Consider the following 14,380-nt stretch of genomic DNA (forward strand, 5'->3'; position numbering starts at 1 on the left):
AAATGAGAAAAGTACAATACTAATCAAATCAACTTAAAAAAATAATTATAGCAAAAAAATATATTGAAATAGAATGATGACAAAGAACATATGTAAGTGGAAAGTTCACAGTGAGTCATAGCTGAGGGAGCAAGCAGATCAATTTTATCCTGTGCATATCGTTCTGGAAAGAAGGAAGGGTGGCAGAGCCTTCATGAACTGTAAGTAGAAAGATGGATTTGGATCCTGCCAAAAATAAGCATAGAATTAATAGTGGAACTTGACAAATTGTAACTGAAAATGCCTTTGATTACTGAAAAGAAAATAAACTATTTAGTAGCAATACCTCAATATGTTGGACGATTGAAAGAATGTGATTTATGTATTAGCTCCTTTAACTGCTAATATATTCTTTGCTGTGCTGATGTCTATGTCAGGAATGTGAGAAATCTTGGGCCAATCTTTACCTTTCTCCCTTTCACAACTTTCACCCAGCATAGGACAACTGTTAATTACAAGAGAAGAAAGGGAGGAGGGCAACCCTTCTTCTGGCATTGACTCAATCAGAGGGCAGTCCCATATTTCCAATTCTCTAAGAGAGGTAAGGTCAAGGGCGGACGCATGCTGAGGGCTAGGGTGGGCTCTAGCCTAGGTAAAGATTTTATTAATATATTTTAACTGTTTTATATAAAAACAATTCATAATTTTTAATTGAATTATCAAAAATTCTAAAAATTTGCGTAGAAGCCTTGTAATATAATACTTTAACTTGGGGTTAGAATTTCAGAATTTTTTGGAGAAATTCAGAAATTTGATGAAAAATCACAAATTTGACTGATTTTTATGTTATTGGACGTAATTTTCAATATGACTATCAGATTGAGCTGAAATTTTACAAGAAATCTTAAAATATATCGAAATAAAATCTGGTTAAAATTTTAGGATGAACGGAGCTTGGTAGTGCTAACAAAAAAAAAGTCAAATAAAAGCAAAACAACTCATTAAGGGTAAAATGATTATTTATCATTAAAAAATAAAACAAATCAATTCTTCCTTCCTTTTATATGTTGCTGACTGGGCAGAAGCAGAATAGAAAAGAAAAGAAAAGAAAAGGCAAGAGAAAAAGAGAGAAAAGTAAGGAAAAAAAACATAAAAACAATCCCAAGAAAAAAAGAAAAAAAAAAAGAGAAGAATAACCTTGTAAACTTACAAAGTCTAACTTATAAAACACTAATCTAAAGAAGAATAAAGTGAAGGAAGGAGGAATTGAGAGATTGAAAAATTTTAAATTACTTTGTTTCCAGTTGACATGAGATTGTTATTTTATCCCAGTTAAGGGGTTGTTATAATAACAATTCAGATTCGATTGTAGATAAATTATATTTCATAAAACATCAAAGGATGTAATTTCAATAGTAAGTTTCTTTTTACTTTTTACTTCAATTTTATGTATTTTTAAATTTGTTTTTTAATATTTTAAATAATATATTTGAATTAAAATTTTAATGTTAACTTTAAAAATTCATATTTATGAGTTAATAATTAATCTTATATATATATATATATAAATAGCCCAGAGTAGAAAAAATTCTTGGCTCCGTCCTTGGGTGAGGTGTTGCAGCCTTGGAAGAGATTTCAGCATGGAACAACTGTGAATTTCAAGAGAAGAAAGGGAGGAGGGCAACCCTTCTTCTGGAATTGACTCAATCAGAGGGCAGCCCCATATAGCCAATTCTTCAAGAGAGGTGAGGTGTTGAAGCCTTGGAAGAGATTTCAGCATAGGACAACTGTAAATTTGAAGAGAAGAAAGGGAGGAGGGCAACCCTTCTTCTGACATTGACTCAATCAGAGGGCAGTCACTTATATACAAATGGTTAAGGGATGGGAGGAGGGAATGCATACTCTCAGGCAACTGCTTCAGGTTGCTGCAACCTTCTAAACGAAGTACTCTCAAGACTGGAGCAGGTAACCCTCCTTTGGGAAATGAAACTAATTTAGGGCAGTCCCGGATTTCCAAATAATCGAGAGAGTTGAGATCATTGAGAGGTCTTTCATGTGCACATAGTGATTCCAGATCTGGACAGTCAGATATACAAAGATCATTTAACTTGGGGAGCAAGTCCAGTGTGACACATTTGAGAGAAGCACAGTCATTGATTGTAATTTCCCCTAAATCAGAGGGTGAACAACCCATTTGATCAATTTCCTCGGGTAGGGACTCTAGGGAGTGGCATCCACAAACATCGAGAGAGAGCAACCTAGGAAACCTAGGAAGTGCAGTCGCGAGCTGCTCACATCCTTCAATTATAAGTGATGTTAAACGGGGAAGGTTGTGACCAGGTAGGGCCTTTGTAAGGTTCGGGCATTTTTTGATTGAAAGAACCTCAAGAAGAGGGAAGGCTTCCCGGCTGCCTTCGTCTGAAATCCACTCCCGCCACTCTGGCATCCATTCAAACCGTAATGTTTTGAGGGATTTAAATGGCTTCTCCTTAGCAGTACAATTCCCATAGAACTCAGAGCCCACAGTCACAACTTTATAAAATGCTTTAATTGAGAGTTCCTCTAAAGAAGCTAATTGCCCGAGCGGTGGTATGAAGGTGCAGTTTTTACATCTACTGAGCTTCAAGGACACTATTTTTGAGAAAGAGGACTTTCCTACCCAGTCCGGAAACCTTCTACCTCCATAACCATCAATCTCAAGATCCTTCACCTTTCTATTTGGCTCTAATTTCTCAAGTGTGCTTCTTACGTGTTGCGGGTCATGAGTATCGCCATCCCATGTAAACCTCAGCTTATCAAGGTGCATTTTACCTTCCAAATTTGCCTCATCAGCATCCCGAGCATCCACCACATTTTGAAGGTTCCTAATATGAAGTTCTCCCCGTAGATGTTGTAGCTTTCCCAATTCTCTGAAGCTAGTCTCACTCTGTCTTCCCACGAGAAAGTCAGTCAACGTTTGGAGCTTTGTCAGTCGACCTATATGTTGTAGCATCTCTTTCAAAGGCGTGTCTGAGATGTTAAGATACCGCAAGTTGATTAACCTTTCCAGAGATTCAGGCAACCTTTTGATTCTTGTTCCTTCAAGATTCAGATGTCGTAAATACTTCAAATTTCCAAGATCAGGTAGACTAGCAAGTTGTTGGCAACCTTTCAAGATCAACGTTTGCAAATTGAGAAGAGCACTCACTTCAGGCAACGTTACAAACTCTGAGTGAGAGATATCCAAATACCGCAAATGCTTCATCTTAGCTGCATATCTACATTCAGACATGATTAGCATGTTGGTGGGAGAAACCACTGGTGGTGGCTTTGAAACACTCAGAGGGGATAAAACACACTGGTTTTATTACAAAATCCGAAGCTTACAAATAACACAAAATAAAAACTTAATACACGCCCTCTCTCTCTCTCTTTCTCTTTCAAGTGTTTCTCTCTATTCTCTCCACAAACAAGTTCCCATCCTTCTTTCACCATAAACCATCAGAACATCTCTACTCGTAATCACCTTCTTTGTGATGGGATTATACAACCTGTATCCCATCCTTCTTTCACCATATCCGACAAAGATGCATTTCTCGCTCTTATTATCGAGCTTTCTCCTTCTTGCATCTGGGATCTTTGCATATGCCACACAACCAAAGACTCGTAGATGAGTAACACTTGGTTTGTGACCACTCCATGCTTCTTCTGGAGTAACACCTTGCAAACTTCTGGTCGGGCAGCGATTCAACAGATACACTGCACATGATACAGCTTCAGCCCAGTATTGCTTGGGCAGCTTCTTTGCTTTGAGCAAACTTCTAGCCATGTCAAGAATCGTGCGATTCTTCCTTTCTGCTACACCGTTCAGCTGTGGTGTATAAGCTGGCGTCGTCTGATGTCTGATGCCTTGTTGTGTACAATAGGCTTCAAAGTTGTTGGCTGTATATTCTCCTCCTTGATCAGATCTCACTGTTCTGATCGTATAACCAGTTTGCTTCTCCACAATTGCTTTAAAATCTTTAAAACAATTGAATACTTTTGACTTCCTCTTCAGAAAGTATATCCACGTCTTTCTACTAAAATCATCAGTAAAAGTGAGGAAGTACCTATTTTGTCCAGTCGACATAGGCGTAATTGGGCCACACACATCTATGTGTACTAACTCCAGTGGCCTCTTTGCTCTCCAGTTGACTTCTTTGGCAAAACTGGATCTGTGTTGTTTGCTGAGGACACAACTCTCACAGACTTCTTCTGGATGATCAATGTGAGGCAAACCTTTGACCATCTTCTTGCTTGCTAGCATCTTCATACTCGTGAAATTCAGATGTCCAAGCCTTAGGTGCCAAAGCCATTCTTCACTGTTGGTGATGGCACTCAAACACCTTGTTGCATCATACTGGATGTTCAAAGGAAACATCCTATTCTTGGACATTTTCACGTAGGCCATTAATCTCCCATTATTGTCTCTAATTGTCATATGACAATTCTTCGAGTAAAAACTATATCCTCTCTCCAAAAGTTGGCCTAAGCCGATCAGGTTCTGCTTTATGGCTGGGACATAATATACATCGGCGATGTAGCTGGAATCGCCATTCTTCAACTTGACTGGGATGTTGCCTTTACCTTTGAATGGAACCTTTGTGGTATCTCCAAAAGTAACTAGACCTTGCTTGGTCTCATCTAGATCACCAAATAACTCTCGGTAGCCGCACATGTGATTGCTGGCTCCAGTATCTAGATACCATATATTTTCTTGTTTCTCGCCAAGTTCTTGTTGGACAAGAAATGCAGATGCTTCTCCATCATGCTTCTCTACATAGTTGGCTTGCTCACGTGTCTCCAACGGAGCTTTCCATCTGCATTCAGTGCTATAGTGCCCAAATTGATTGCAGCTATAACATTTGATATTTCTCTTGTCACGGTTATTGTAACCGCCTCCTCTTCCTCTAGGAGTGAATGCTTGTTGGCCTCGGCCTCCTCTGGTGGTGTTTCTGCCACCTCTTCCTCTGAAGCTTGTATTCCAAGATCCTCTTCCTCTTCCTTGGAATTTATGAAATCCTCCTCTGGATTGTTGACTTCCTGCTTGAGTGGTGTAGCCACATGTTGAAGTCTCCCCTTGCTCATATCTGTCCTTGAAAGACAGCTTTGCTTGTAAGGCATGCTCAATGGCCTTATCTTCATTTCGCATTACAATCTTCTGCTCATGAGCTTGCAAAGAACTCATAAGCTCATCCACTGTCAACTTGTCCACTTCCTTGGACTCTTCAATTGCGACAACAACATGATCAAATTTTGGATCAATGGATCTCAAAATTTTCTCAATAATTCGAGTATCTATGATGGCTTCTCCATTTCTCCTCATCTGATTGACTATCACCATAATCCTTGTATGATAATCAGAAATAGATTCTGAGGACTTCATTCGTAATAATTCGAATTCTCCTCTCAAAGATTGAAGACGAATCTTCTTGATTCTGTCAGCACCTTTGTATTTCTGTTGGAGAGCCTCCCATATATCATGTGACATTTCAGCGGAAGCTATTATCTCGAATGTATCTTCATCAAGACCTTGGTAGATGATGGTCTTTGCTTTGTTGTCCTTCTTTCTGTTGACTTTCAAGGCTTGCTTCTGCGCCTCTTGTAAAGCATCTTCTCTTTCTTTGGACTCTGGTTCATCATAACCAGTTTGTACAATATCAAAACACTCTTGTGACCCAAGAAATGCCTTCAATCTGATGCACCAACTATCATAGTTGTCTTTGGTCAGCTTCGGGATGAGTGTATGTGTACCTTCTGTAGTCATTTTGCTCTTTTAATGACTATATCGCCTTCTGGGAGCTGAATTTGACCAAACGAACACTGTAGATCGATCCGGAATGGTCCAAATAGTCAGGAACCGGTCTGACTTTGTTGAAATCGGGTCAGAAAATGGGTGAACCGGTCAAAAAATCAATTCTGTACGGCGGGCGGTTCGCTGGGTTGAACCGGGAATATTCTGTGGAATATTCGGGGAATATTCTCTCATTCGGCGCGGCTGGAAACGCGGCTCGGCTCGGCGCGGAGTACGGCGCGACTGGTGGCGCGGCTTGGACTCGGCTTGCGGCGCGGCTTTGACTCGGCGTGAACGGCTCGGCTCGGCTTGAATATGACGCGCGTGCACGTCAGTCGTCTTCAACCTCTGGCGCGCGTCGGATGGGCGTGGGTGAACAGTGCAGTATCTTCAGGCGGCGCGTGTGTGCTACCCCTGACTCCGATGAGGCTGATTTTTGCGGCAGTGAGTTCGTCTTGATGAGCTATACACTGTGGAATGATCAAAACTTGTTTTGGACAACTTTGAAAATTCGGATATACCCCAAAACTCTTCTGTTTTCCGACGAACGGGGCTCTGATACCAATTGTTGGTGGGAGAAACCACTGGTGGTGGCTTTGAAACACTCAGAGGGGATAAAACACACTGGTTTTATTACAAAATCCGAAGCTTACAAATAACACAAAATAAAAACTTAATACACGCCGTCTCTCTCTCTCTTTCTCTTTCAAGTGTTTCTCTCTATTCTCTCCACACGAAATAACATAACTGAGCACCCTATTTATACATAAATTCAGAATACGAAAATCTATTGTTTCAGGTGTGAAGGCGACTGTTGACCGGCGGTGTGAAGGCGGTTGGCGACTGGCGGCTGCGGCTGGTGGGTGGTTGCCTTCCTTGACCATCTAGGTGCTTCTAGATTGAGTTTATTCAACATAGCACTCGTAGGCGCCCAAGTGTTGACTGAAAGATCTCCTTATAAATTTCGGCCGGAGGCGAACAAAAATAGCGTGGAAAAATTTGGAATGTGCGTAGAAGTTGGGCTTCACGGATGTTTTCTAATATTGTGCTTGTGCCTGTGCTTGAAAAAACACCTACGAGTGAAAAATGTCGAGCCCTTCTTGTGGCCTTGGAAGAATTATTTACCCCCAACCTGGAGCTGAAGCAAAATTGACCGGACACATGGGTAGCCAAGTCATGCATGAGATCGTGCATCACAAATGATTGCACAAATGATGAGCTTGATTGCTGGAAAAACGACCTTGACAAGAGATCATCAAAGCACTCAGCACCTGCTTTTTCCATCTCGTCATCTACGGAGTGGACTAAGAAGCCCTCTGCCATCCACTGAAGCACTAAATCATCCTTTTGAAATTCATAGTCTTTTGGAAATATAGCACAGTAAGCAAAACATTGCTTCAGATGTGGTGGGAGATAAAGATAACTTAATCTCAAAGCTGGGAGGATATCTTCATTGGGTAAATCCGTTGCAGATTACTTAAATAATTTAATGTTTTTTTAATCCTTTCTAGCAATGGATTTGCAATAACTAAATTCAAAATCTGAAGCATGTGACGATCCTCCAGCTGGGGTGGCAGCAGAACAAGATAGAGGAACAATAGTAGGATTTGAATTGGATTCAAAGGAAAGAAGCCAAAGGTTTCACCGCTCCCATTGATCATTCTCCTTTTCTTGTTATTTTTTTTTTAAGAAGCAATTTATATAACGGAAGTTGTGAAAATTACTTTGTTCTAACCACAAATGTTAGAATGAGAAAAGTACAATACTAATCAAATCAACTTAAGAAAATAATTATAGCAAAAAAAGATAATGAAGTTTATGTTATATATGAAGATGAATGAGAGACAATAGGAAGAAAATATCTGTATTTCATTCATTCAAATTTTAACTGAAATTGTCTTAGATTGCTGAAAAGAAAATAAACTATGTATTAGCTCCTTTAAATGCTAATATATATGGAAGGAATGTGAGAAATCTTGGGCCAATCTTTACCTTTCTCCCTTTCACAACTTTCACCCAGCATAGGACAAAAGTAAATTGCAAGAGCAGAAAGGGAGGAGGGCAACCCTTCTTCTGGCATTGACTCAATCAGAGGGCAGTTACTTATTGTCAATTGTGTAAGGGAGGTGAGGTGTTGAAGCCTTGGAAGAGATTTCAGCATGGAACAATCTTCAATTACAAGAGTAGAAAGGGAGGAGGGCAACCCTTCTTCTAGCATTGACTCAATCAGAGGGCAGTCATATATATTCAAATGTGTAAGGGAGGTGAGGTGTTGAAGCCCCTTGTAGTCAAGAGATTTCAGGTGCTGTAGGTGTGAGATGTGAAGAGATGTAAGACTTGAGGGCAGCAGCATCTCTTCAGGGAAGGATTCAACATTTTCGTCCCAACTAATTTCAAAGCGTGAAAGAGAAGTGAGCGTTTGCAAGCCCCATTGCATGCGGCCAGCAATGAGTTTGTTGCAATTCCAAATCCAAAGTGATTGTAATGTGGAGGGAAAACCCCCTTCTGGACACAACTCAACTTCTGAACAACCTCTTATTCCCAAATGGTTAAGGGATGGGAGGAGGGAATGCATACTCTCAGGCCACTGCTTCAAGTTGATGCATTCTTCTAACTCAAGTTCTGTCAAGACTAGAGCAGGTAACCCTCCTTTGGGAAATGAAACTAATTTAGGGCACCCCCAGATGTACAAGGAATGGAGAGAGTTGAGATCATTTAGAGGTCTTTCATGTGCACATAGTGATTCCATATCTGGACACTCAGAGATAGAAAGAGAATTTAACTTGGGGAGCAAGTCCAGTGCGACGCATTTGAGAGAAGTGCAGCCCTTGATTGTAATTTCCTCTAAATCAATTTGATCAATTTCCTCGGGTAGGGACTCTAGGGAGTGGCATCCACAAACATCGAGAGAGAGCAACCTAGGAAACCTAGGAAGTGGACTCGCGAGCTGCTCACATCCTTCAATTATAAGTGATGTTAAACGGGGAAGGTTGTGACCAGGTAGGGCCTGTTGGTGGGAGAAACCACTGGTGGTGGCTTTGAAACACTCAGAGGGGATAAAACACACTGTTTTATTACACAAAACTGAAGCTTACAATAACACAATAAAAGCTTAACAATTACACGCCCTCTCTCTCTCTATTCTCTTTCAAGTGTTTCTCTCAATTCTCTCCACACACATTACAGAAGCTGGGCACTCTATTTATACACAAAATCAGAATACGAAAATTCAAACTTTCTTCAAGTGTGAAGGCGGCTGGCGGCTGTGGCAGCTGGTGGCTGGCGGCTGCGGCTGGTGGCTGGCGGCTGGTCGGTTGGTGGCTGATCGGTGGCAGCTGGTGGTTGCCTTCCTTGACCATCTAGATGTTGAGTTTAATTCAACAAATCTCCCCTTTAAACTCAATCGAGGGATGTCATGCCAAGCATGAACACTTCTCCTTTCAATGCCTTCTTTCTGCTTGTAGACCCTTTTGACACCTATTGCTTTCTTCTTTTCTGGTGGGTCCTTATCTGCATGGAAACAAAACAGAGTTGTATCTTCCATGACCTGAGTGGTATCGTACAACTCTTCAAGATTCCTCATCCTTCTTGGTCCTTCTGATGAGGATGCTGATGGTGGTGTTGATGATGATGCTCCTGGTGTGTTCCTCCTGTTGAATACAGGGAATCTATGTACCGGACTTTGTGGTTCAGCTGCTGGTATAAACACTGGACTTTGTGGTTCAGCTGCTGGCACAATCGGTTCTTCTACAAGTACTGTTGGTACTTCTTCACCTTCAAGGATCAAATCAAGATTGATCCATTTGGTTGCTTCTTGATCACCATTCCATGCCCAAGATTTATCTTCTTCAAAGATAACATCTCTACTTGTAATCACCTTCTTCGTGATAGGATTATACAGCCTGTATCTCATCCTTCTTTCACCATATCCGACAAAGATGCATTTCTCGCTCTTATCATCGAGCTTTCTCCTTCTTGCATCTGGGATCTTTACATATGCCACACAACCAAAAACTCGTAGATGAGTAACACTTGGTTTGTGACCACTCCATGCTTCTTCTAGAGTAACTCCTTGCAAACTTCTGGTTGGGCAGCGATTCAACAGATACACTGCACATGATACAGCTTCAGCCCAGTATTGCTTGGGCAGCTTCTTTGCTTTGAGCAAACTTCTCGCCATGTCAAGAATCGTGCGATTCTTCCTTTCTGCTACACCATTCAGCTGTGGTGTATAGGCTGGCGTTGTCTGATGTCTGATGCCTTGTTGTGTACAATAGGCTTCAAAGTCATTTGCTGTATATTCTCCTCCTTGATCAGATCTCACTGTTCTGATTGTATAACCAGTTTGCTTCTCCACAATTGCTTTAAAATCTTTAAAACAATTGAATACTTCTGACTTCCTCTTCAGAAAGTATATCCACGTCTTTCTACTAAAATCATCAATAAAAGTGAGGAAGTACCTATTTTGTCCAGTCGACATAGGCGTAATTGGGCCACACACATCTGTGTGTACTAACTCCAGTGGCCTCTTTGCTCTCCAGTTGACTTCTTTGGCAAAACTGGATCTGTGATGTTTGCTGAGGACACAACTTTCACAGACTTCATTTGGATGATCAATGTGAGGCAAACCTTTGACCATCTTCTTGCTTGCTAGCATCTTCATACTCGTGAAATTCAGATGTCCAAGCCTCAGGTGCCAAAGCCAGTCTTCACTGTTGGTGATGGCACTAAAACACCTTGCTCCATCATACTGGATGTCCAAAGGAAACATCCTATTCTTGGACATTTTCACGTAGGCCATTAATCTCCCATTGTTGTCTCTAATTGCCAGATGACAATTCTTCGAGTAAAAACTATATCCTCTCTCCAAAAGTTGACCTAAGCTGATTAGGTTCTACTTTATGGCTGGGACATAATAGACATTGGCGATGTAGCTGGAATCGCCATTCTTCAACTTGACTGGGATGCTGCCTTTACCTTTGAATGGAACCTTTGTGGTATCTCCAAAAGTAACTAGACCTTGCTTGGTCTCATCTAGATCACCAAATAACTCTCGGTAACCGCACATGTGATTACTGGCTCCAGTATCTAGATACCATATGTTTTCCTGTTTCTCGCCAAGTTCTTGTTGGACAAGAAATGCAGATGCTTCTCCATCATGCTTCTCTACATAGTTGGCTTGCTCACGTATCTCCAACGGAGCTTTCCATCGGCATTCAGTGCTATAGTGCCCAAATTCATTGCAACTATAACATTGGATATTTCTCTTGTCACGGTTATTGTAACCGCCTCCTCTTCCTCTGGAAGTGAATGCTTGTTGTCCTCGGCCTCCTCTGGTGGTGTTTCTACCACCTCTTCCTCTGAAGCTTGTATTCCAAGATCCTCTTCCTCTTCCTTGGAATCTATGAAATCCTCCTCTGGATTGTTGACTTCCTGCTTGAGTGGTGTAGCCACATGTTGAAGTCTCCCCTTGCTCATATCTGTCCTTGAAAGACAGCTTTGCTTGTAAGGCATGCTCAATGGCCTTATCTTCATTTCGCATTACAATCTTATGCTCATGAGCTTGCAAAGAACTCATAAGCTCATCCACTGTCAACTTGTCCACTTCTTTGGACTCTTCAATTGCGACAACAACATGATCAAATTTTGGATCTATGGATCTCAAAATTTTCTCAATAATTCGAGTATCTATGATGGCTTCTCCATTTCTCCTCATCTGATTGACTATCACCATAATCCTTGTATGATAATCAGAAATAGATTCTGAGGACTTCATTCGTAATAATTCGAATTCTCCTCTCAAAGATTGAAGACGAATCTTCTTGATTCTGTCAGCACCTTTGTATTTCTGTTGGAGAGCCTCTCATATATCATGTGATGTTTCAGCGGAAGCTATGATCTCGAATGTATCTTCATCAAGACCTTGATAGATGATGGTCTTTGCTTTGTTGTCCTTCTTTCTGTTGACTTTGAGGGCTTGCTTTTGTGCCTCTTGTAAAGCATCTTCTCTTTCTTTGGACTCTGGTTCATCATAACCAGTTTGTACAATATCCAAACACTCTTGTGACCCAAGGAATGCCTTCAATCTGATGCACCAACTATCATAGTTGTCTTTGGTCAGCTTCGGGATGAGTGTATGTGTACCTTCTGTAGTCATTTTCCTCTTTGAATGACTATATCACCTTTCTGAGAGCCGCATTTGACCAAACGGACACCGTAGATCGATCCGGAATGGTCCAAATAGTCGGGAACCGGTCTGACTTTGTTGAAATCGGGTCAGAAAATGGGTGAACCGGTCCAAAAACAAATTCTGTACGACGGGCGGTTCGCTGGGTTGAACCGGGAATATTCTGGGGAATATTCCTTCGGCTCGGCTAAGGCTGGAACGTGGCTCGGCTCGGCGCGAGGTGCGACTCGGTTTGTGGCTCGGCTGGACTTGGCTTCGGCTCGGCTTGAATATGGCGCGCGTGCACGTCAGTCGTCTTCAACCTCTGGCGCGCGTCGGATGGGCGTGGGTGAACAGTGCAGTATCTTCAGGCGGCGCGTGTGTGCTACCCCTGACTCCGATGAGGCTGATTTTTGCGGCAGTGAGTTCGTCTTGATGAGCTCTACACTATGGAATGATCAAAACTTGTTTTGGACAACTTTGAAAATTCGGATATACCCCAAAACTCTTCTGTTTTCCGACGAACGGGGCTCTGATACCAATTGTTGGTGGGAGAAACCACTGGTGGTGGCTTTGAAACACTCAGAGGGGATAAAACACACTATTTTATTACACAAAACCGAAGCTTACAATAACACAATAAAAGCTTAACAATTACACGCCCTCTCTCTCTCTATTCTCTTTCAAGTGTTTCTCTCAATTCTCTCCACACACATTACAGAAGCTGGGCACTCTATTTATACACAAAATCAGAATACGAAAATTCAAACTTTTTTCAAGTGTGAAGGCGGCTGGCGGCTGTGGCAGCTGGTGGCTGGCGGCTACGGCTGGTGGCTGGTCGGTGGCAGCTGGTGGTTGCCTTCCTTGACCATCTAGATGTTGAGTTTAATTCAACAGGGCCTTTGTAAGGTTCGGGCATTTTTTGATTGAAAGAACCTCAAGAAGAGGGAAGGCTTCCCGGCTGCCTTCGTCTGAAATTCACTCCCGCCACTCTGGCATCCATTCAAACCGTAATATTATGAGGGATTTAAATGGCTTCTCCTTAGCAGTACAATTCCCATAGAACTCAGAGCCCACAGTCACAACTTTATAAAATGCTTCAATTGAGAGTTCCTCTAAAGAAGCTAATTGCCCGAGCGGTGGTATGGAGGTGCAGTTTTTACATCTACTGAGCCTCAAGGACACTATATTTGAGAAAGAGGACTCTCCTACCCACTTCGGAAACCTTACACCTCCATAACCATCAATCTGAAGATACTTCACATTTCTATGTGGCTCTAATTTCTCGAGCGTGCTTGTTACGTGTTGCGGGTCATGAGTGTCACCATCCCATGTAAACCTCAGCTTATCAAGGTGCCTTTTACATTTCAAATTTGCCTCACCAGCATCCCGTGCATCCACCACATTTTGAAGGTTCCCAATATGAAGTTCTCCCCGTAGATGTTGTAGCTTTCCCAATTCTTTAATGCTAGTCTCACTCTGTCTTCCCACGAGAAAGGCAGTCAACGTTTGGAGCTTTGTCAGTTGACCTATATGTTGTGGCATCTCTTTCAAAGGCGTGTCTGAGATGTTAAGATACCGCAAGTTGATTAACCTTTCCAGAGATTCAGGCAACCTTTCGATACTTGTTCTTTCAAGATTCAGATGTCGAAAAGGCTTCAAATTTCCAAGATCAGGTAGACTAGTAAGTTGTTGGCAATATTTCAAGATCAACGTTTGCAAATTGAGAAGAGCACTCACTTCTTCGGGCAACGTTACTAAATCTGACCAGGAAAGATCCAAATACCGCAAATGCTTCAACTTGCTAATTGAACAAAGCATCTTAGCTGCACCGGCACAATCAGACAATGATAGCACTCGTAGGCGACAATGTGTTGACTGAAAGATCTTATCAAATTCGGGAGGACACGTCCGATTGTGTGTAGAAGTTCGGAATGTGCGTAGATGAGAGGATCCAGCCCATATAAATTTGCAGCCTCCACGAGAGCTTTTCTCCACTTTTGGACCTTCTCCATTTCTTCCTTAAAACGTTCTTCATGCTTATCAAAGGCTTCAGCAAAACTCCCCGTCTGTTTTCTAATATCAGAAGGATCAATATCATAGAAAACAGGTATAACAATCTGACCAGTTGTGTGTCTGCAATCAAGAATCTTTTCAAGTTCATCAAGACACCAAGTGGAGGAAGCATAGCCCTTTGAGAAAACCACTATAGAAATCTTGGATTCTTGTATTGCTTTGAGGAGTTGTAAGGAGATTTCTTCACCTATACGAAGTTCGTCGTCATCTCGAAATGTACGGATTCCTGCTTTCTGTAAAGCAGTGAAAAGATGATCCGTAAAATTTTTGCGAGTATCTTCACCTCTAAAACTTAGAAATACATCGTAATCCCAACCAGGTCTAGACGAAGAAGAAGAAGACGCCAT

The 14,380-nt window shown here is 41.6% G+C and overlaps 1 protein-coding gene and 1 pseudogene across 1 annotated transcript; both read right to left on the bottom strand.

Moving 5' to 3' along the window:
- Positions 1 to 390: 390 nt before the first annotated feature.
- LOC140955447 (putative disease resistance RPP13-like protein 1) lies at positions 391 to 7,264 on the bottom strand (the record flags this gene model as incomplete). Its single annotated transcript, XM_073408377.1, has 3 exons — positions 391 to 569; positions 1,576 to 3,236; positions 6,711 to 7,264. Coding segments are annotated over 3 exons (2,394 nt in total), but the record flags the coding sequence as incomplete, so codon positions are not given.
- Positions 7,265 to 7,730: 466 nt separating this feature from the next.
- Positions 7,731 to 14,380, bottom strand: LOC140955448 (uncharacterized; annotated as a pseudogene).

Source organism: Populus alba, chromosome 3 (assembly GCF_005239225.2).
Source record: "Populus alba chromosome 3, ASM523922v2, whole genome shotgun sequence".
NCBI classification, from domain to species: domain Eukaryota; kingdom Viridiplantae; phylum Streptophyta; class Magnoliopsida; order Malpighiales; family Salicaceae; genus Populus; species Populus alba.